This window comes from Vidua macroura, chromosome 1 (assembly GCF_024509145.1).
Source record: "Vidua macroura isolate BioBank_ID:100142 chromosome 1, ASM2450914v1, whole genome shotgun sequence".
In the NCBI taxonomy this organism is placed as follows: domain Eukaryota; kingdom Metazoa; phylum Chordata; class Aves; order Passeriformes; family Viduidae; genus Vidua; species Vidua macroura.
Window position 1 is genome coordinate 78,270,796 of NC_071571.1, and position 25,224 is coordinate 78,296,019.

General features: G+C 34.5%; 1 protein-coding gene across 2 annotated transcripts in view; it reads left to right on the forward strand.

Moving 5' to 3' along the window:
* Positions 1-497: 497 nt before the first annotated feature.
* The window catches only part of CDH18 (cadherin 18), a 160,238-nt gene continuing 135,511 nt past the window's right edge, over positions 498-25,224 (forward strand). For both annotated transcript variants that reach the window (XM_053973873.1, XM_053973881.1), the window contains exon 1: positions 498-725. In XM_053973873.1, coding sequence (XP_053829848.1) covers positions 498-725 — 228 coding nt within the window. The remainder of the gene's footprint in view (positions 726-25,224) is intronic.

Genomic DNA, 25,224 nt, shown 5'->3' on the forward strand with positions numbered 1-25,224 from the left:
CTGAATCATCCAGGTTTTAATTATGTGAGTGTTTTCACAGCTTGTGGGAGCCATGCTGTCTTACTGTATTTTAATATGAACAATCAGGAAATGCTTTTACACGAAGGATTGAAATGAAATTTTAGTTCCAATGACAGTCTTTAACTGAGTGCTTAGTACAACTTTGAGTATAATCTAAGGTCAGAAACCTGAAAATTGCTGGTTTTAGTGATGAGTAAGTGTCTTTCTTTCCTTTTCATATTAGATAGAAAATGGTCAGCCGTGGAACTCTATTGTGAAGACCTCAGAAGAAATATCAATTTTTCCAGTCAGCTTCTCATAATGTAAATATAATTTGAACTTTCCCAAATGGGCAGCTAAACCATGAACAAGCAGAAAAACCCAGTTTGGACTGTATTTCTGAAGCAGACTTCACCTTCTCTCTTGGAAACTTATTGAAGGATTACAGCTGAAAAGGACAAGAGAAAGAAAACCTTGAACAGGAATCTTATCCTACAATGAGAATAACAAGTACATCTTGTATCTGCCCAGTCCTAGTTTGTCTCTGTTTCGTGCAGAGATGTTATGGAGCTGCTCACCATGGCTCCATCAAGGTGACCAGAAATCAAACCAAACACATGGAAGGTGAAACAGAAGTGCATCATCGTCCAAAGCGTGGATGGGTGTGGAATCAGTTCTTTGTTTTAGAAGAACACATGGGACCAGATCCTCAGTATGTAGGAAAGGTAAGGTGGTTGTTCTTTTTTGGCTTTGGTTTGTTTTTTTCCATTCCGTGAAATGTGGCACTGATAAGAGGTAGATCATTTATCTCCTTAGATGGCACCTCCTCTTTTAAGGGAAGACATCTCTTGGCTTGCTACATGTATTTACAGTGAACTTGCCAGTTGCCTATGAATACTGTGTTTATTACCAAAAGGATAAATAAAAGTATATAGGATGAATATACTAAAATATGATAAAACAGTTTTTCTTCTGAGCTCAGCTAAACACAGAGTGTGTGTAATTGATCCTGTTACATCAATTTCCAGAATCCTAAATTCATGGGGTCACTGCTAATGGCTTTTCCAGACTACTTCAGAATTATATTCAGTTCTGCTTCAGGGACTATTACAAATGCAATCTAAGCTCCATAGGGTATTCATTCCACTCTGAGTGTAGGGTGGAAAAGGTCTCCTCCAAAAGGAAATCCTCTGTGGCTTTTTTCATACGAGGAGATACAAGGTGTGTTAGTTGTTAGAGTTCCTCAGAAGTCTGTGAGAACAAGCCTTGCATTTATGTTCTGATATATAGAGCGAACTTCAGACATAATGTTCAGACTAAGGTAATTGAACTGAAGACTGACCAGCTGAAGTCTGATCCATCATGTGTAATGTTGTCTGTAGAGCTTGGGTTTTAACTTTTAACAACTCTCTATATAGTTTTAATCCATGATATATGACAGAGAAAGTTTTGCTCTCCTTGAAGACTGTCTTGCTGCATTATTATATTTTTTTTTTTTTTTTTTTTTTTTTTTTTGTTAGATAATCTACATAAGTCTTAATTTCCTTAATGAAATCAGAGAAATACATAGAATATGGTGGGTAAAGTAAGATGGTTAATGGGAAAGAGGGCATGGAAAAAAGAGTTATTTCATTTTCATTTCCCTTGAAAATAGAAATTCTGAAAATTATATTGTACAAAGATATGCAAGGGAACCAGTAGCCTCTGAAATCACAGATGTCTGGTAGTGAGGGCTTCCAATTTTGAACAGTATCTTCTGAATTAAAAATAGGAAGTGGAACAATTGTATTTAAGAGACTGTTAACACAAAGGCTGAACAAATATCCTTTAATGCTAAACTTAGTAAAATACTAAGTATTTCAGAATGCCAAAAATTATTGAGATATGTGAAGGAAATGTAAACTGAGAAAGGACCTTTCTAAATAGAGGTAATGATTTGCATTGAAAGAGAAGCTTTTAAAAGGGGTAAGGGGATGAGGAGATATGCCTTCAGACTGCTTTACATTGATTAACATTTTCATAAATGATTTTGGAATAGAAAAAAATTTTGCAAAAATACTGTTGATGCAAAGCTATGCAGGAGAATCAAAACATTGCCTGGAAAAAGCTAGATATTATGAATATGGTTTGGATAGAAAAATAAAGAGTAAACCTTGGGAATACAGAACAATTTAATGAATTTCTGTTGCACACTAGTGGTTTATTGTAATTGATGGAGGAAAAGAAAGAGCTGGTTTCCAGATCTAATGTCATGCCTTAAAGAAGGTGAATGTGATACTAATTTGCAAAAGCTGATACATAAAAAACAGGGATAAAGGGCACTGAAGCCATTGTGGAAAATAATGTTGACCTATTTGCTATTCTGGTTACTTTTAGACAAGAAAATTGATTTATATGTGAAGCTGTACAGAAAGAATTGAACGTTGTGGCTGGGATAGTAATGGAGAATAAAATATGTTTGTTTAATTATTTCCACAAATAATGGAGGAGGGCACATAACATTCTATAAATACACCTCTGAATAAACCACAATGAAAAATAAAAGCTATTTTGGTTGCTTGCAATTTTACTTGAAAAAATAAGGTTTTGGTGGCCATGAGTCAATTTAGAATTAAGATTTAGTAAATTTAGAATGAAAACAAGAATAAGTCAGATTCTGAAAGAGGCTACTAACAGGAAGAGAAAAAATAAAAGATGAAGGTGTTTCAAAGTACAGCATATTTGTCTTTATGAAAGCTTTTATAGACATAATTGCGTGCCAGAACAGAAGCCTGGATTCAGTGAGCTAAAGCATGGTCCCTTTCAATTTTATGTTCTTATGATGCTATAATATATTTCCTTTCATTTTCTGACCACTCTATTAATGCTACATTTACAGAGATCAATGAATAGAATTTCTTTCAATCCTTTGTGGTCAAAATGTGACTGCATGCCTTGTTTGAGGACATTTCTGCCTCTCTACTTACCAGTTGGTGTCCCATTTTCCTCAAAGAATTCCTTCTGGTGCTTATAATTTTCTACTGTGAGTACTTCACAACACTAGCAAGCTTGTCTTTGCAAAATCTTTGTGGAACTTAAAAGCAACTGTACTCCATTTTCCATTTGGTGTGATTATTCTGATGACCTGGTTTGAAGAAAAAATAAATTATATTAGCTCAGGCATATACTTTTAATTAAAAAAAAAAGGGGGTGGGGGGAGAAAGCCTGGCTGAGACTGTCATAATATCAGTAATTAGAAAAATTTCAGTAGTGGTCATTTAACATGAAAACCAGACATTTTAGAAAAATAGATTTTTTACTAATGTTGCATAAAATTGTACACACCTCATCAAGGTCTCATTTTACATGCCTTTAATTTGACAAGTAATTTTCACACAAAGCCCCTCAGTTATAAAGGAAGTCAGTGCCCTTTAATTCCAGGCTTCTGTTGGATGGCAGCATGCTGACAATTCTGTCAATTATTAATTCTGTAGACTACTCTGCTTCACTGGTGACAGTTCTGCCATTTCAGATCTTTCCTTTCACATATTTCGCACCCAATTTGGGAATAACATCACAGAAAGCAGAGCCATTATGTACTATGGTGTTATAATGCTCATAGTCATTGTCGTGGAAATGCACAGTGAGAACAAGAATAGGGTAGGCCTGCAATGAAAATGGTAAGCTTTTTCATTCTTACTGTGAAATGACTGTCAAGAGGATGGATTAATTCACTGCCATCATCATAAAAACAGTGTTAGGACAACAAATTATAATTATATTTTAATATCAAGCATCCCCCCATTCCTCAGTCATTTTTCCTTTTTTCCAAGAAAATGTCATTTGGAGAATTCTGTATAGAATTAATCCCTATTAACCATATTCAAAAGATTTTTCTAGGAACATGGCAAGGCACAGGTCCTGGAAAGATTAGCTTATTGTAGAAATGGAAAATGATCCTTTTGTAGATATTGTCTGCGGTTCTCAGATTATTGAGCTAGTTCCCTGCTGTTGCACGTGGGGTAAGTGTTCAGGGTTTCAACATATGTTGCGCTCATAAAAGAACCCAAAAAATAGTTTTGTATTTAAAAAGGTATCTTAAAAGTGTTTAAAACCACAGTGACTTCTTTTTCCAAAGTTATTAATTATTTGTGGATGGTTTCTGGAAAACTTCTGAATGATCAATGGCATCTGGAAGTGTTAGTTCAGAGACACTATTCACCTGCAGGTGCAAGTATGTGTGTGTGTATGTGTGTGTATGCGTGGGTGTGTTTGCAATGCAGAATTTGCAGAATCTGAAATTTGAGTAAGGAAAAAAACATCATCGTCTCAGATAAGCAACTTGAATGCAGAGACTGAGCTTTCAGTTATATGAGACTTCGTGTCTTTTGTGTGTCTCTGATGTAAATTTCTAAAGAAATAATAGCCATGAGTGCAGAAAGGGGCAGGGTTAGTGAATGCACTAGAACCTGATAATGAATCAGTTATCTACTGCACCAGCTCAGAGGAATGAAGATTTTCCTGCAGAAATCTAGAAAAATTTGGGCTGTAGTACTGCAAGCTTTTACATTTCTCAGTTGTTGTAGTTGACATCATTTACATTTCTCTTGGTTTTTCTGAATTTTTCTAGGTTAGATAACTCACGTCTCAACATTTGGAAAAAATAGCAAATAAAGAATTCTAGGAGATAAGTGAAGAAGACTACATGTTTCAGTCCATAATGTTCTTCATTTTGAACCTTCACACCTCTATCTCCAGAGGGTCTGCTCCTTCTTAAAAGGATATTTCTAAAAATCAGTTGCACTAAAAGCAAGTCATAACTGCACATTTGCTGTGCTTTTTCTTTGGAGAGGGAAATAAATAAGCGGTGATAAAATGAAGGTCACTGTGGATTTGGGGCTGAGTGAGTCATGCTATTAAGCCTGAATAGCAGAGGGATATGATGCACAAGACTGAAAATTTATCTGTGAACCCTTTGGATCTCTGAAATATCAAACCTATACCTCTTAATCCACTTCAGATGACTTCTGAAGAGTAAATAAGAATGACTGTTCAGGTATTCAGATCTGCATTAGTTTTCAACTGCTTTTTTCTTCCCTAGTTTGGCAGATGGCACTTCACTTAGTTCTTACATGTTTACCTGTAACGCAAAAACAGTTTCAGATTAATGTTGATGTGGGAGATAAGGAAGTATGGGACAGTTGGAAATGAGTGTGAATATAGGAAAGGGGAGAAGAAAGTAACAATTTTTAATGTGCCTTGAAATGTTTGTACTGAAAGTTAGATTAGGAAAGGAATCCCAGGTGTTATAGTGGATTTAAAAGATAGCAATTATTTTAATTCATCATTTTATTCTTGAAAACATAAATACAGCATAACAGACTTGTCATTCAAAATTATTTTTTCAGAGTAATATGTTACTTGTTTTGCAATAAGTTAATTCTAATACAAGACAGTGAATCTAATCTTCCCTGACCATATAAAAAAATTTTCCCATCTCTGATTTAATGACAGTAAGGGGACATTATATATGTTTTAGAATTTGAGTTTAACAATTAAAACACTTTTATTTGATTTTAGATGTTTACATAAAGTAAAATATATGAGATGTTTCAGCATTTTTAGTACAAAAAAATAGTTCCAAAATTTATTTTGATAAAAAGGAGTTTTATTTTACAGTAGAGAAAATTAAAAGGAAAGTGTAAATGACATAGTCTAATATTTTGCACATGATTTGTTAGCTATTTTCATGCCTTTGTAAGAAGGTAGACAAGTGTAATCAGCAACAAAATGCAAATAACCTGCATCTCACTTTCTACCTTTTAGGTTGCTAGTTTCACAAATAATGAATTTATATAAAATAATTTTCCTCTATACCTAGGGAAAATGTAGTAGCAAGAACATGAATAATATACCTGTTGTCAGTATAGCACAACATTATATGGTCCTATATCACATTAGCCATCTCTTTTTCTACTGTAATTTTTACAAAAAGCTAGCTCAGTATTCTTTCCAAACCCAAAGCTTTCCCAAATAAAAAGGCATTCATATGTATTTGTTTTGTCCTGAGTTCTGTTTGCACAGACAACTTTGCTGCCTCCTACCTTCATCTGAGAAATTATACTTGGCTTCACATTTAAAAGTTGAAGGCATACTACTTGAATTCTACAAGTCATAAAATGCTGCGGACCTTTACATTTTTGGGTTTGGGTTTTTTTTAAAGTGGAATCCCTAAATAATCAAAGGTCATTTGGGGGAAAATCAGATTCAAGAGAAGAGAGAGCTTTCATCAGCCAGATCAGTCTGACTTTCTTCCAGTGTGCCCAACTATGTCTGAGGTTTCCTGAAGCATGGTGCTGACAGGGGCATTTTGACTTGACAGACCATCCAAAGAAACAGAAAAGCATGAACATATTGAAGTTCATTCCTAGTCCAAAGATATAGGATGAAGTGTTTACCTTGTTTAACTTCATTTAAGTCAACATGAAATTGCACCAAAAAGAAACTGGCTCTTTTATGTCAAAACAGCTACATTAAATCTAATATGTCAAAGTAACAACTGTTTTTGTAAGGAAACTTTATAGAGTCTGTCAGTTCTATATTGCAAAGCATCAGCTCTCTATGTGAAGACTGTTATTTAAATTAATGGTTCGAAATAATTTTGTCAAGGTGAGCTAATCTTCCCTGAAGTTATTATGGACTGAAGAACTTGATTTATTTATTTATTTTTAATATATGTTTTACTTCTTATTCTTTCATGAATTTGCCACACCAGTAACCAAGTTCCCTGATTTTTGCATCTTCTTTACACTGAACGATGACATTGACAAAACCAACATCTTTTGTGTGCAACTGCTATTTCTCACTTCAGTGGTTTAGCAGTAAGTCTTTTGAGAGTAAATCCAGCCTTGTTCCTACCTAGCCTTGTTCCTGCCTTTCTTTTTTTTCTTACTTTGGCCATGAATTGGTTTCGAAGTGCTGGCGCCAGGGCTGTGCTGGGGCTGCCTGGCCGGCCCCAGGCGGTGCCAGCGGCTGCAGCGGCCCCAGCGCAGGGCACGGCTGAGCCCCTCAGCCACGGGCGGGCGGGCGAGAGCCCCGGGGAAAGCCTGGGCAAGGGAGGGCAAAAACCTGCCCGGCAGCCAGGGCTGAGCGACGGGAAGCGAGCGAGAAACAGCCCTGCGAGCCCCGAGGGGACAGCGGGAGCAGGGACGGGGGCAGGAGAGAGCCGGCAGGGATGGTCCTGCGGCCCCTGGAATGGATTCACGTTGGAGAAGGGAAATATGAGGACAGAGGATGCAGTGGGGAGCTGCTTTGGGCTGCCCGCTGACCTCCATTCCCCATCTGCCTGTGCCCTAGGGGAGAAGAGAGTGACCAGTCAGGGCTGAACGTGAACTTGGGAAAAAGTCGGTTGTGGGGGGAATTGCTTCTAATTTTTTTTTTTTTTTTTTTTTACATTGTTTTTACTCTCAACATCCAACTCTATTTTAATTGCCAGGAAATGTAATTCAATTTCCGCATGTTAAATGCGTTATAGGTACTAGTCAGTGACCTTTCAATTTTTTCCCAACCTATGAACTTCGCTTCATCTCATTTCCCCTCCCTGTGATCTTAAGAAAGAAGACTGAGAGAGTAGCTGGGTTGGTGATTAGGAGCCAGCCAAGACTGACTCACCATGAGGTTGATGTGGTACAACATGCCTGCTCTGTAATTGCATCTTTAACTCATGCCATATTCTGAATGCATAGCCTCTTAGCCTCTGACAAGTCTTTATATGAAAACAATGCAAAATGGCCATATAATTGGTGTCTGTTTAAAAATAACCAAAAAAAAAAAAAAAAAAAAAAAAAAAAAAAAAACAAAAAAAAACCACACAGAAAAACCAAACAAATAAACAAAAACATAAAAAAGAGGTGTTATACCAATTACATCCATCAGATGAAGCAATGAGGTAGAAACGATAATTCTCCATATTTCTATATTAATCATGATCTTAATAACTTTGTTTTTAAAGGATATTTACCATCTAATTGTAAATCAATTGGTAATGAAGCTGAAAGCATGCTAATAGACTCCAGTGTGAATTAGCATGTCAGTTATTACTCAAGTATCTTCTTGACCTTATTTTAAGAGAGGTGCTCATTCATGTTCATTATCTGTGTAACTTTCAACACCCACATGCCTTGTTGTCTTTTAAAAGATTTTGCTACATCAATTTGTTATTCAATATAGTTTATCAACTCATTCAGGATATATTTGTAAAATTACATATTATCTGGATGTGGCTTGTTTAAACACTGACAGGAACACTTCTGTTGAATGATTCAAACTATAGTCTAAATAATTTTGTTTACTGTATAACCAGCTACAAAAGTTTAAAAAGGTGAAGTAAATTGAACATCAAAATTAGGTCTCTTTTCATCTAGACTTATGTAACAAATGAAACCATGCAGAACATTCTTTTCTGGCCTGCTTTTCTAAGGTGAAGATGCTGTAACAAAATAAGAATTTCAGGTCTAGTAATTTATTAATTACTCTCAAAATGTCTGAGAAGAAGGTGAATATCAGACTGCAATATTCCTAGACTTATTAGAGGTAGCCAAGGGTGATTTGTATACCATATTCTGTACAGCTGTAAAGATTATTACTCAGATTTGTTGATTTTGAATGTGATGCCTTCTCAGCAATTGCTTCTTTGCCTTAGAAGTTACACTGCCTAGATGTTTTCCTTCAAGTCTCATAGAAAATTTGCATCTAATGTCCAAATTGTAATTTCTTCTGTTCTAGAACACATGCACATTTTTAAATGGCAATAAAAATGTGTGAGACAATAAGTAAAGCAGGAAAACTAAGGTTTAAATCTAAAAGTTCTCTGTCATTTCTAATCATATAACACTAGGTCTATGGAACTAAAATCACAGTGATGAGTATTGAGATGAAATGTTTTTGTAAATGTTTAATTTCTTAAATGTACTAGGTTTTTCTCCTTATTGTAGTGGAAAACTCCAGCCCATAAAAAACATGAAAGAACTCTTTCAGAATGCTTTATTTTTTTCTGCCTAGCTGGATTAGCTCTGGTTGGTCCTTGGCAAGCAGTTCATTCTCATTTAAATAGTTATTCCCTCATCTGCAATTTAAACATACTTTAAATAACAATAAGAAGAACACAAGCATCTTTGTTTGGAAAGAAAGTGCAGAGGTGAAGTCTGCATTCAGATTATGCACAATGGCTTAGAGTCAAGAACCTGAGCAGTGATAAATCTTTACATCTGAGTTTACTACAGAATAATTTTAAAGTCATCTTTATATTCCTGTGATCTTGGGACCATTTGCTAAAAAGTCTGTTCTCTTCAGAATTTTGTTGAGGTTTTCTAAAAGACAGGTTGTCTGTATGGAGCTATTCAAGACAGGAGATAGAACTGTTACAGAAATGTCCCTCTGCAAAAAGTTGTTATTAAAGGGCTTGGGGAATAAACTCACTGGAAGAGCTTGTCCTAGGTCTGTTACTGAAAAATAGTGCTGTAGCTGTCCTATATTTAAACATTTGTAACAGGTCTTCTTTTTATCTCTTCTAATATTTTTAAATTTTTCACCAGATTACAAACAAAAAAAATTCCAATTATCAGAGTTAATAGTTTGTATTCATAAACTTACACTTTGGATTTAAGTCAGGCTTAGTGTTCAATTAATTTGTGTAGCATGAGATCATTGCATATCCTTGTCTATTTTGTTGTCAGATATGTGTAACCTTAACTGTTGCCAAAATGTGGGGGTTTTTATTGACTTCCTGTGAATTTTAATAGAGGATACTTAAGCTATCAGTATAAAAAAGAGAGCTTTTCAAGGTTTCATATGAAAGTCATACTAGTAATTACAGTTCTAATGAAGAGATCTTTTCATAATATTCAAAGGTCCCACTTGAGAAATTCTTGTGATACTGATAAAAGAGGTGCTCCTTTACATTAAGAAACCCTGTTCAGGAAAGGGTTTCTGTATATGTTTGCAAAGCAAATAGAAATGTTTATTACTAACGTAACTGTCTATTAAATATAAATGTCCATAATAAAAATCCATTTTGAAATGCATGGTCGATTTTTACCTTTCTCTTAGTAAGCTCTTTAATAAGTGTTTATTACTATATATATATATATATATATATTACTACTTAATATTATAAATCTTAATTGTAAAAGTCAATAGTAACTTAGAGAAGTATAATTCTGAATTTGGAAGTATTACAGAAGCAATGTTTGCACACTCTAGATATATGAATACTTTCTATCTGAATACCTTGGGTTGCTGATGATATGTTGAGTGTTCAGGTAGATTCTAAGACAGGAAAATTGCAACAATGATGGGAGACTTCACTTACTCCCTGGAACATAGATTGAATTTTACATTGAGCTTGAACCCTGATATTAAAAGTCTCTAAGTATTAAAAATGTCTGCCTCATAAGTTATCTAGTCATCAATCTAAAAAAGAGGCACTAAATCAAAACTTAAGTAATGCATGAAGCTAATACAAAATACACAACAGAAAGATATGAAGGGCTAAAGGAGGTTGTAATGACCAAATCGTACATTAGCGAGGGCAAATAAAAGCGTAGTTTTAAACAAAAAGTCTGCTTTCAAATGAGAGAAATAGAAAGGATTGAGAAATGTTACATGTTAATTGTAAAGCAAAATAACCCATTAAAGTGAGGTTGAGGAAAAACTGGCAATAAAAAATTCTTCTTTAGAAGCATGAGGATCTGGAAGCCTACCAGAGGCTGCTGTAACAGAAGACACTTCTGGGACATAAAGCACCTAAAGAAAATAAAACAAGACTGCTGTAGGAAAGCTAAAAGAATGCTTTAGCTCTCTCTTTAGGAGACTTTGAACAGTTATTTTATTAGGAATTCATCAAAGGTGAAGTCTCAAACTGGTGCATTGTGGGAGAGACTATAAAGAAAATCAACAAATGAACAGTAATTATCACACATAGCTGCTGCAGTAATCCAGGAAGAAATACCTAACCAAATATCTTTGATATATAGATGTATAAAACTGCTTCGGTACCTGAGGACCAAAGTGTGCAGTTATAACAACACAGTAAACAAACAAAAAACAATCTCCAAAAAATCCCTAAAACTTTCATGTGGGAAAAAGCAATACCACTTAGCATTTTAAACTATTTGTGGGAAGCAGGTAGGTGGCAAATAGCTATTTTCTATAGCAATTTGCTAGGTGACAAATTTTGTTAATTATATGAAGCTGAGAAGAAAAAGGAAAAGACCAACCATAATGAAGACTAGCAGAAATATCTTCCAAGAATGACTGAAATTCAGTACAGTTAAAGATAGAATGAGGCACATGAGCAGCAACTGAGTTGAGTAGTTTTAACTGCGTTAACAGTGAAGTTAACTGTGAATAACCTCACAGAACTGTGAGGTTCTATTATCTCGAAGATAAAACTCCATCAGCTAAGTGCTTGGAAAGTATCCAATGAACAAACCGAATATTAGAAATCATTAGGAAGGGGAAAAAACCCACCAGTAACTCTTTAAAACCACAGTGCACTTGTACCTCAAATACAAAGCACGGTTTTCATTTTCTTATCTCTTTGCACAGCAAAAGAAATATTTCAGTGAAGAGCTACAAGGCTGATGTAAAGTACAGGACAGTCTCTGTGTGAGAAGTGACTAATTAGATTATTAGCCACATTATTTGATAAATTCCATATTTTCAATTAAAAACTTCATTTCTGGAATTTTTATATTCTTTTATAACTGTTGTCTTAGTGGGTACAGGTTTTTTTATGGGAAAGGATGGCTTTGGAAGTAGTATAACAAACACCTGAAGAGGGGAGGACTCTTCTGAAAAAAAAAAAAAAAAAAAAAGTAGTGGCCTAGACAGTTTTAAATAATATAAATTAGGAAGGGTTTTTCACTTTCTTTCCCTTTCCTCCAACAAGCAGTAGGAGTCAGACAAAAAAGCTGCCAAAACTATAAAACCCCAAACCCATAAAAAATGACCAATTAAAAAAAAGAAAGGTTGACAGCCTAAAAATAAAGGAAACAATGCAGTTGTTCATGTATGAAATTGCTGAAACAGCTTAGTGTAGCATTGTTTGATATTTAATGCCACATCAGTACTCCTAATTAGTCTCTCAATAATGAATTGAGGTAATTCATCAGGTAAAAACTATGGCACATTGACAGAAAGGCAATGCATTCAATAAATCAGAGCAGTATGTCCACAAATACAGATAGCTCAGATAAATGTTCACAAAAATCACTTTTACCTGTCACACACCTATATCACAAGGGTTTGTTGTGATACTAAACATTATTCCAAGCTTGACCATGTCAAAGAATATCAGTGATGAATTCAGAATTTCCAGTCCATACTCCCTTCTTAGAAAAACTTTCCTCTACATGTCTAAAAGACCACTTGCAAGTCTTCTTTTACATTTTACTTGGAATAAATAGTTCCTCAATTTTATATCTACACTGCATGAAAACATAGTGACATGATTCTTTCCAAGAGCAAGAAATAGTTTTCATACTTAGAGAAAACTGACAATTTACTAATTCAATGTTTATTTAAATCATTAATCATAAGGATAATGTAAAATTTGAATGTAGGTTCCTGGTAAAAGCTGAAATATGTGCAGTATATGGTAGTATTTCTTTAAATATTGACAACAGTTTGTGGGGAAAAAAGTCCAACCCAAACCAAAAAAACTCTTCTGTCTCACAAGCAGCTAGTGATACTCAGTAGCTCCAGTTTAGTGCACTGTTTAGAAATTAAATCATATTGTTGTCTTGTTTGATTTGTTTCTTTCCAGTTTTGACTTTCGGGAATAGATACCAGGTACTGTCAGAAAATCAGATCCCACTGAGAAGCCTCTGTGTATGAACCCTAAAACAGTGTCATGCAGTGACAAGTATATAATCCTTCTATATACTTGTTCAAAATAAAAGCAATTTTAGGTGAAAATTCTGTTATTTGTTCTTAGGTGTGGCCACTTTCTTATAGAGCTATTAACTTTTACCTTGGACTATCTGTCTCATCTATTATGTATTACTTTATTACTTTTCTCTTGGTGAATTAACTGCAGAAAGTGATGGTTTTTATTAAAGTGACACCTCTGCATCACTCAAGTATACATCTCTAACTTCAATAGGGATATTGATAATTATTACACCCAGAACTGCCCCTAGCACTTGAGATGAGGCTGCCCCAGGGCCGAGCAGAGCACTGCCTTGCACTCCCTTGCCCAGTTGGCGATGCTGTGCCTGATGCCCCCCAGGACAGGGCTGGCCCTCCTGGCTGCAAGGGCACTGCTAACTCATGTTCAACTTGCCATTGACAGGATCTCTAGGTCTCTTTCTGCAGCCCTGATTTCCAGCATCTCATTCTCTAGTCTGTCTGAACATCCAGGGTTTCTCCATTCCAGGTGCAGAAGGAATGCATATGACCTAATTAGGCAGCATATACAAATGCACTTGAGTGGAAATCAGATGGTTAGGGTAATGTTTCTGATTCTTTCACAGAAAAGACATTAAGTAGAAATGTTTTTTCTCTGACAGCCCTTTGTAGCAAACCGTGATTTAAAAAACCCTAGATAGAAATGTGATACAAGTATCAAGCCACACAGGCATCCCAGAGGGAATATAAGAGTTTCTTCTTGTGATGCACTAAATCAATCAGGGGATTCCTGTACCTTCTGGCCTAGTAGATACTGAGTAAGTTAACTTAAAGTTTCTTGAAAGACCCATTTCTAATACCTATAATAAATATATAAATATCCTTCCCATCTCCTCCCTCTTCCCCCTGTGCCCCCTTGGAAAAAAAAAAAAAAAAAAAAAAAAAAAAAAAAAAAAAAAAAAAAAAAGAGAAAACCACAAAACCAAAGCAATAAAACACACATAAAAAAAAAACCCAAAACAAAACAAATAAACCAAACCAAACCAAAAACAAAACAAAACCAACAAACTGAGAATCTAAAATTGTAATAAGACAATACCCTTATTCTAAAAAAATTATCTCTAATGTTTCAGTCTCTTGAATACCAAATGCAGAAAAGGAATCATCTCTGTGTGGGAGAGTGTTCCAGTTTGTCAGCCCTTCTGATTTACCTTGAATAAACTTCTTTTGAAATGTGCCTTATTTCTCATGGTATTCCCCTTTGTTGTATTGTTGACAGTTACTGTATTTTCTAACACCTGCATACCTCCCCCATTGTCAGTACTATCAAGGAAGTGGAGGAAAACTTAAAAATCTCCTCGTAATCTGCAGAAATTATTTTTCCTCAGCCTTCATTATTCAGCTGGATTCTATTCACTTACTGAAATTTCTCACATTGCAGTTTCCACTTTCCAGTGATCTGCGGCTGCATTTCCTTCTTCTTATCTTTCTTTGCCTTGTTTCACCTGTAACTCCAAAAGATCACCTTACTCTGACTTCTTGTGCATCCTTTGGAGGCTAAGAGGATTCAATCTTCACATTACTGCAGCTCCACTGGCATTTTATGGAAGATTTTATAAATGTATGAGCATTATGTATGTGGGCACCAGAAGCTGAATGAAAGCTATTCAATGCACCTTTCTTCAAATCTTTTTCATTCTGAAAAATACTAAATAGGAAGATAATTTATGTTTTCAGACTATATATTACATTAATATATTACAGCTACATCTACTGCTAATGGAGAGCAAGACAAGAAAAATGTGAATGATTTTGGTTTGTATTGCCTACAGTCTTCCATCCAAACATTCATGGGAGATACCAATTAATTCACCTTCACAGCAATTTTCTGAATATTAATTTTAAGATTAGTTCACCATATATCAAGAAACCCCTTCTCCCCATTCCAGCATATATTAATTAAAAGAAAAAAAAAAAATATTTAAAATGTGTACACATGGAGTGGTTTTCAGTTTTCCTGGATTTTGTCAGCACAACAGACAAATATATTTTATATCAGACACATGAAGACTTGCTACCAGTGTCTATTCAAATATGTCTGTAGGCATAAACCAAGAACACAAAACAAGTGACTTTAACAAGCAGAGTTTTACCCTGAAGTGTTCATCACTCCACTGAAGCCTATAATTAACAGGTAGTCATGCAGTATAAAAGGGAGATCTGCACCTCCCATTTCCTTGTTTTCTTCTTCTTTGTGCAGATTCTGTGCAGAGAGAAAGATGTATCTCTATTGTCTTGTTAAGAGAACATAAGCACTAAAGTATTGGAGATCTGCAGCTTTCTAGAGAATAGGTGTAGCATCTCTTATGATAATTAATAACATCTAATGTAACATTAACATGTTATAGAAGTTTATGCAGTTACACTGAGTTTCTGAGAAAATTCTAGCAAACCACAAGTGACAATAATCTGAATTTCACAGACTGGCTTCTCAGCTGATGTAAGTGGAAAATCATCGGATTTTTTTCTCTAAATTGTATTTGATGATTTTGACACATTTGTAGGGAATTGTACACAATGTAATTGCATGTTGCAATCTGTGACCTAGTTGGTGTTTGTTTCATGCACCCTCTGGAGAATTTTTGACAGAAACCAGTAACGAATTAAGTGTGTGAAGCTCTCCCAGAGGGGAAAACATGACTTAGCTTTGTATAGTAAGATGTTTTATGGAAGCATATGTTATAAGGTGACATGTAGAATTTGTTTTCTCTTCTGTTAGTCATTGAATAATATAATGTGGGGAGCAAAACTACACTGGAAACACGGAACAGAGCTTACAGGAGCAAGACAAAGTGCAAGTGTAGAAAGACCCAAGAGGTCACTATACAGTGTCTGTAGAGTTTAATCCCAGATCAGCCATATTTCAGGCATGAAATTACAGTGAACTTGTTTGGTTAAGATATTCCATCACTTTTCTGAATGCCTTCTGCTTTGGGTCAGTGCTTTAAGTTCTGTCCCTTTTGCCAGAAGATGTCTTTAGGCTTTGTATTCATTATAGGAGATGTTTGAATTTTGAAACAGATTAAAATGCATGAGAATAAAATGGATGGCTCGTATTTAACGTCTATGGAGAACAATTTTTGTAATTATTTTGAAGTTCCCATATATGCAGATCACTAAGATTTATTTTTTTCCTTGTTCATTTTCAAGTTAAAACAAAAGAATTGCAAATCTGAGATATTAGAGTTCTGAAAAAATGAAATTAAAATATTAAAGTTTTGGGCTTCATCATAATCAGTATTTCTGAAAACTTCACAGAACCTTAACTTCAGAAAATTTCCTAAGCACTGAAACTGAATGTTTTGTTAACATTCAGCTGACAGTCAGAAGCTAAATTTGGAATTGACTTTTGTTTGATAGGTCTTTATAATGTGGCAGTAGCAGGATCTGGATGAGGTAATGGATAAAAGAATCTGTGTTATTCATACACTGGGAGTTTCAGAGTGTAAAGGAACAATTCTCACCCATTCTGCAGAGGTGGGATGCCCAGAAGAGGACACACTGAGAAGCTGTGTGACTGGATTAATTGTGCATGTGATACATACAACAAATAGAACTTGATTAATTAATTAACTACCATGTTTGTTGATTAGGAGAGTTGCAAATGTCTTGATATATGGACGTTAATATTGAACTTAGTTTCCTGACAAGGAGGGAAATTGAGAACTAAAGACGTTTCTTCATGCATGTTTATGAATCTCTACATGAGGGAGGAGAAGTAAGCCCCCATTCAACTCTGAATTTAACTATATGACTGCAAAATTAAATGTTTATTCTTGGAAGAGAGTTTTTCTTTTCCTGCTTAAACTAAACAGAAATGTGTGACAAGAAAGCCAGTTTCACATTCTTTATAGATTTCACTGTTCCTTTTTGTTTCTCATTCTATCAAAGGTGTTAAGAATTTTTTTTATGGGTCAGATTCTGACATGACATTTTTGCATTGGATTATCTTCTGTAGAGCTACTTTATTTTGTGGATTGATGTCCTTACATTTTAGATGCTATTATTGTTTCCTCTTTTGTTTTCATAAATGCTCATCATGTTGAAGTAAGTTAAACTGCCTGTTAATATTTTTCCTCTTCCTTTGCCTTGAGGAGTTATATGGTATTCTGAGTACAGGGTGGCAGTGGAGAGAGGCAGCAGCTGGAGTCAGGAGGTGGAACAGCAGAGAGCACTGCTAAAGGGTACTGCTAAGTCCTGAAGCAGACTCTTAGGTCTCAGACTGCCATGAGGAGCAGTGCAGAAGTGCATTCTCTCATAGCTCAGGGCAGCCAGAACAACAGCACAATGATCAATAGTGAGTCATTGCACAAGACAGGTAGAGAGAACAAGGAACAATTATGTGCAAAATAACTTAGCAAGTTGGAAATAACAGCCTGAACTGGAAGCATGAGGATTGTGAAAGGAGAGTATGGCTTCAAATCAGTTTTAGCTTCACCATTTGTTCACCATTAAGTTATCCACTACAATTTTGAACCATAAATTAACCATAATTGAACCATAATTTAAATTACACTGTCAGGTCTCTGAGATCTTTGGATTTCCAGAACAATGGAAAGGATTATTAATTAAATAAGACTCAGTACTGTTACATTTTCAATAGTGTTTATTAGTTGAGTAGTACTACTAACTGGCATTACCTTTCAGAGTTTTAACATTGCCTTTTTACAAAAAGTTAAAAAATATAAAATTCCGGGTTTAGAGTATTCAGCAGTGTACAAATATCCAAGAGCTTTAGATTTTTTCATTTGTGTTCTGCTTTGTAGCTGTAAAGGGGAAAGAAGCTTTTATCACGATTTGCTTAAAAATGAGAAAATATGAAACCAAGTATTTAGGGAAGTCTCCCCATTTTGTTGAAATGATGGGCAGGAGATAAAATTACACATATAACAAGTAAGTATGTAACTCTATGAGTTCAAAATGTAGTATTTTATTTAAAAGTTCCTCCATAACTGTCACCTCAATAAAAACTTCTGTTGTCTTTTACAGAAATTATTCATTTCTTCTGATGACCTTGTATTGTGTGTTTTCAAAGTACAACAAAATATTGCCTGTTATATATATATATATATATATATATATATATATACATTCTCTAATATTAGTGGTATGATCACTCATTATTTTTGTATTTAAGCCCCTATTTATTTATATGGGCTAACCCTAAACATAAATATAAATAGCTATTTCAAGAAATATAAGAAAATTAATAAATCTGTTATTTTCAAGCCTTACACCTCTTTAGAAATTTGAAATAGAAATTACCTGCCTTGTTTCTATGCTTGGGGTTTTTTTCAGATTTTGTTTGATTCATGAAAATATGTTGTGGTAGTATTTCAGCACTCCTGTCTGCAAGATAAATTATGTGTTGCTGATGTGTAATGAAATAATGATTCCCTGAAAAAAAAATAGACCCTTTTTCTACCCTTTATAAATGCTACCTTTAAAAGTTAGAGTCTAATTTATCCATGGAATTGAACTTTTACCTTTCCCTAATCAAAGAAGCATAACAGATTGAAAGGAGATGATTTATACATGAAATAGCCAAAATGCTTTCTAAAAATTAGAAAGCCACAGAATTTTAAGTCAGGAAGAAACATCAAAAGATCATGATAGTCTGCTATGGGTCCAGCTATGACTACACCTTTTCTAACAGAGTTTTGTCTACTCTGTCTCATTTAATCAGTAATCTTTTGCATCATCTTGTTAATTTCTTTATTATTTTTTTCATTTATTTTCTCTCATGCTTTCATTTTTGTGTGTGTGTTTGTGGGGATTTTTGGGGGGTGTGGGGTTCTGCTGGGTTTTTTCTGTTTTTTGTTCTGTTCTGGGATTATTGTTTGGTGGTTTTTGCTTCTTTTGGTGGTTGTTTGGGGGTTTTTTTGTGATTTTTTTTTGTTGTTATTGTTTGTTATGTCTAAGGCAATTGTCCATAAGCCACAGTTACTTGTATATTAACTATTGAAACTACATTATCAAGTTGGGGATGTTTTAGGGGAATAAGTAGAATCTTTGCAAACTAAAATGAAATCATATCCAGAACTAATCAGATTGAAACTTTTATCTGTCTTAACATGATTTTTAGGTGTATAGTTATTATTAGGACATCAGAAAATGTGACAAGATTCTCTGGTGTGGTAACATTAATGCTGGACATTCCAGGGCCCACTGTTTTTTTTTTTTTCCTGGACTCCCTGAGCCAATGCGCCTTTGCACAGAGAGGTGCCTCTTCCATGCAGAGGGTCCTTGAAGAAGTCCTATATAAGAGTGTCCAAAAAACAGTTATTTTAAATACTTGGTTAGTAGGGAATATTTCTGATAATCTAGCCCGGATACCTTAGCAGCCAAGGTTTTGAAATATCACCTCTCTCCTCCTTTTGCGTGAGTCAGGGGAACAGAGCTGTGAAAAAAAGTGTTCCTCTGCCATAAAGAATAATATTTTTATTGTCAATATTGTCATTATCATTGGAGAGATTGTCCAGAATTAATATTTTTCATTATCAGACTACTCTGAAAAAAAATCTTGTATTGCTTACTAAATACATACTGGAACTGACATTGAAGGCCAGCTGAGAAATCTTTTGTTAGATGCATTCATATACAGTAATCTGTGCTTGCAGTGGGTCAGGAGAAAGTGGGAAAAATTCATATTTACTAGAAAGAAATTTACTGATTTAATATTGGGTACAAATTTGTTTCTATTTCACAGGCCTACAATTTTCTCTGGAACAAGTTTTAAGATCAAATGGAACTTGAAAAGGAAAGAAGGAAAAAAATTTAAAAACTCACAAAATAAAGCACAATGTGCATGCGGTGTAAGAGGTAAAACTGCACAGACAGAAGTAAAGCAACAACATTATTTTTGGAAGATATAAATGGAATTAATCAGAAATTAGGTGTACTAATCCAAACTGTGGGCTGTGAAACCACTTTCTGGATTGTTATCATTAATTAAATTATGCTTTTACAAGACTTCACTTGTCCTTGAGCATTTTCAGAATTTTGCAAGCAACTATTCCCCTCACATGCTAATTTGAATAACAGCATGGTACTGAAAGCACCACTTCCAGAGAGGAAATAAATGGCAGGCAAACTCATGCTTTACCAAATGTGTCTTTGATGTCTTTCTGCAGAGCTGCTGTCACAGCCATATCGTAAGCTTTAAGATGACTGCTGGAAGCTTTCTTTTTTATATTAGAAATTTATGTAGAATTGTGGAAATTGTCTTAATTCTCCATTCCAAAAAAAAAAAAAAAAAAACCACAAAATGGGAGTGAAGTATTCTAAAATACTTGTATATCCAAGCTGTCTTTCTCAACTTCACTGAGCTTGTATATGTGCTGTATATAAAAATATGTGTACACCTGTCATCACAGAACTAAATGTGGATATTTTGGTGGGAAGGGGCAGGTTGTGTTTTTTAACTGAAAATGCATTTTTTTGCCTGTCTATGGAGCCTTTGGATTTGTTTAGGAAAGGCTGAAACACACATGGTCCTGAAACAGAGGGCTCCTTAACTTTGAATTACTTACTCTAATGAAAATTCCACATTGGCCACCCTAATTCTTAAACAAACAGCTTTGGTTTGGATTTTTTTCTATTTGAAAATATACATATGTTTCTGTAACCCTCTATTTGCTGCAGAGTTTTGCACCCAGTCATCCTTCCAAAATTCTCCATATCATTCAGCAAAAAATTTAAGTGCCAAAATCTTATGTTTAAATTTTCGTATGTCCTTGACATGACAGTCTATCAGTGCATTCAGTGTGAATGCTGCAGGAGGTGGGATTGTAGGAACTGCAGTGCACATGGAGCATGCAAAGAAGAGTATTACAGGCTAGGATGCATACAAGAACTTAGTGTAAAGAGGGAAAGTGAAGAGGCATGGTGGAACATTTTGAAAGATAGAGGGATGTAAGATAGCCCGAGGAAAAGAGCTTGATCAGATAAGGATGTGATCTTCTGGGCTGAGGAGTGGAATTTCCCTCTTTGGACTAAAGGTTCAATACAACAATCCACCTCCAGTTTATAAAATTAAAAAAAAACAAAAACAAAAACAAAAAAAAAACCCACAAATTAAATCTGCTCTGAAAAATCGGAAGTCTTCAGAAAGGTTATCCCTTTGATCTCCTGCACCACCGAGTACTCTGCAGCTTGCCTGAATGCTCACTGCTCCTGCCCTGACCTTACACAGATAGCTGAGCCCGAGCAAGCAATTAATTTAATAATAAACATCTAATGTTTTGAGAACCATTTACCCTGTCATTCATGACCTGGTGTGAATTAAAGCTTTGGAGACTTGTACTAGGTATTGCCTAAGTGGTATTATAACTATGTGATGTCTGCAGATGTTGTTAGAAGCTGAAGGATCATCACTGGTTGGCTCAATAGGCCTCATCTTCAGAGCTGGATATATTATCTCTTTTTGTTTATTTTCACGCAATTTGAATCTAAACCTGGGTCTAAAAAGAAAGTAGCTCTTCTCCTGTATGTAAGCCAAAAGGACCTTTGAAATTCAGACCACAGGATATTTGTATGAATAAGTTCTTAGTATGACTTTTTTTTAAAGTGCAACCATTTGATGATTATATAAAAAAAATATTTAAAATGCATAATTTTTTTTCCGATTTTATGCATTGTACAAAAAGTCAGGCATTAAGTAATGAAAGAAAACGTAGTTTTGAAGCCAATCTCCTACACATTATGACGTGTCATAGAAGACATATGCAACATTTTTAGTAAAATTTCTTTTGGAATTAGTTGTGAGCCAGATAGATGAAAAAGTTGCTCTAAAGTAAAACTACTTCATTTCTAGTGTTACTAATCTCTAAGGGAAATTATAAGTGTCTGTTCTTCGGAATGTAGATTTTTTTTTTCTCTACAAGTTAGATGAAGTCAGGAATTTATCCTTCCTAGGAAAGACAAAATATACTTCATTGGCATTTACAGAGGAACTGTTTTGATACAATATTTCTTGTTTTACTCCTACTGTCAGAATTGTTGTGATGTTGAATACTTATTCTGTATTTGCTCCTCTCAAGCATATGTGAAATTCTTCAAGATATGAATTTGTGTCTGAACAAAAAATTTATTTATATTACCATAAGAGGTGGGAAGCAGGAGTCATTCCTGGTTTTATCCAGAGTTTTCTTGAGCATGCCTTCAGAGAATGTGATATTTACTACATTTCCAACATTTGTCTGGGTTTTATTTAGTTCTAAGAGCACAACATTGTTTGGGTCAAAAGGAACATATTTCCACTTGATTATGTGATTTTAAAATTATCTTTTAAGAGGGGAAAAAGAAATTGACCTCTTGCCAAAATAGGATTTTTATTTCTGCTGCCTAAATAGTAGTCATCTTTGTTGCCCTGGATTCTTTTGTTAAGACTATATAGCACCACTGAACATAGAAACCTGCTAGATTATTCCTTACATGGAAAAAATAGGATTTTAGCAATATGAGTAATATTTACTCACTTTAGGATGACTAAGTGAAAACTTGCATTCAGTGGGTGTTTGAAATATCAAGCAATATGTTTTTATTATTTTCATTTTTTCCTGAAAAAGAATAAATATTTTTTGACTTCACAGTATTAGGTTAGGAAGAAAAAGACACTGGAACATCAGAATCATACCCCTAGATCTTCTGTTGGGACATATAGACACTTCCTCCTGAGGTGCTTAAATGTAAAGAAAACAGTCTGTTATGGAAAATGTATTAATGAAGAAGCTATGCATCCGAAGAAGACTACATGTGCTCTGTATTGACACTCTCTTGTACTGCTAGCAAGAATGTGTAGTAATATATCTATTAATGGTCATTTTAATGGCGTCCCAGAATGAACTATTTTTATATTACTTTCCCTGTTATTTTACACAAATTGTTTTAAAGAATCATTTGTACCTAACAGTTTCTAGGCAGCCAACAGCTTTAGCGATTGTAATCCTATTCTGCCTGAGTATTTTTTGAGAAGGGAGAAGGTGTCAGAGCATCTCTGTAAAGATAAATAATTGAAATGTTCATGATAAATTACATCTATATTGATGTATCAGCATACCTATAAAAAACACTAAGGAGAGGAATATATTGCCTTGAAGTGTGAATAATATGGTTCTGACTTTTAATATATTTTATTTTAGCAGATTTCATCCCTTACTTTAGTAAGTGATAGCAGTAAATGAAACATCATGTCTGGGATTCTTTACACGCACAGAAAGAGAATATTGGTGCTACCTATTGGAATTAGATGATAGTGAATATAGCATAGTTCTTTATTAATCAGAAACATAGATTTTATGTTAAAAGTAACATGTAGATTATATTACTGTTCATTTTAGTAAATCAATAAGCCTCTGTCTTGCTTTGTTGAAATGCTTTCTATTAAACACTTTCATAGGGTAACTGAAAGAAAGTAGTTCTCAACTAGATTTTTCTTGTGTTAAATTCAAGATAATTCCAAGGTCCAGATATACCTGTCCTACGGAAAAATGAAAAAAGTTCAAGCATGAAGCATATGTGACATTACAGTAGACAGCAAAGAACATAAGTATTTTTCAGTGAGAAAAGTCCAACTTTGAGAACAAGGTATTATTTCATTATAAAATATCCATTTATCTAAAGCTATGTAAGATAAATTCTTTTGCACACTTTCCATGTTTTTTAACATTTGGGACAATGTTAATGTAAATGTTATTGCTTTTACTAGAGCAATACTAGAACACCAAATGTTACACAATTTTACACAATGATGTCATCTGCAGATATTTCTTTTACATTCCATTATAGAAAAATATACTACCGCTGTTTTTAAAAACATTTATTTTATGGATTAAACACAGAACAAATTAAGTATATTACAAATTTAACTGTGAGTCTCTAAAAATTTGGATGGCTTGGTCTCTTTGGTTGCTATTTCAAAAGTCCAGCATATTTTCTTATTCTCATTGTTAGACTGTGTGTTGTCAGTCACAATGAAGAATGGCAGTTGTCCATGAAAATATGGAAATTGTGCATACTGTGCTGAAAAAATATCATGCAGCACTTGCAAGTATATTTTCAGGTGCAAAATGCAGCAAAACCTTACACATTACACCAGGCCTCTACACGAGTGCTGTTTCAAAACACCAATCAGTCATTAATTGTGATGTAAAACTGTTTTATTAATGTTTTCAGAACTTACATTTTACTAGTCTGGAAGTTGCACTGAAGTAAATGTGAAAATGAGGGGTTTACTATGTCTTAAAATCAAAAACTTGCATTAGTGGCACTTCAGGTTTTTATGGACTGCAGTGGGTCATGGTAAATCTAGAAAGACAGAAGAAGTAGCACTTCGAAAAAAAATGTGCTGATGGGTAAGAATTACCTGATTTAAAAACCTTGAGCTCAGAAATTGTATTTATTCTTGGGAATGCTTGTGAAGTAGGGAAATAAACAGAAAAGATTCATAAATTTCTCCAGTTTGCATACATATGGGATCCAAAAAGTTTTTCTAACAGCCCACAGAAAGCACGGTAAAGTTAAGGAAAGTTGTTTGCATTCCCATTCACTGGTATTGATATGTTTCTATTTTTTTATTCCTACTTGTTAAAGTATAGACATCTTTGTAAAGCCAGGATCACAGTCATTGCATGACATACTTGTGGAGAGGGCTGGTAGTAAGCTTCTGCTCTGAACATGAACCTTCTGACTTACACAACAAAGATGTTTAAAGTAGCAGAGCTGGGATTTTTCATTATCAATGGATTTTGAAGCACAGGTGATCTTTCAAATTTATGGAAACATTCCCTCAACATGATGTTGTGGAGATTTTTTCCTGTATCATGTAGTACTTTTTGTTTCTAGCAAACAAGAAGAGTTCTACCATAAAGGAAGAAGGAAAATGTCTGTAAACAGAAAAAAAAATTGTACTCTCTTCTAAGAGAGATGCAGAAGAGAGATGTGACAGGGATCACATGTGAGAGATGTGAGAGTTGTAATGGAAACTCTATACAGAAGCAGTTTTTTTATGAATATAAATTTCAGCCAGCAAGAAGAAAAGCTGTAGACCACATGAAAGAGATGAAATCACATTCCAGATGCAGAACCAGAACATGATTTTAAGGGTTTAATACTGAATAAGCAGTGAATCAATACCCCAATAAATTAGTATTCTGATATTTGATGTTATATTACTTCCTAATATTTCAAAAGTATATAACAAAAAGTCTTAACAAATAAAGTGACCAAAAGAAAAAATCTTCTCAATAATAAAAAAGCATGTATTTTTTTTTTTTA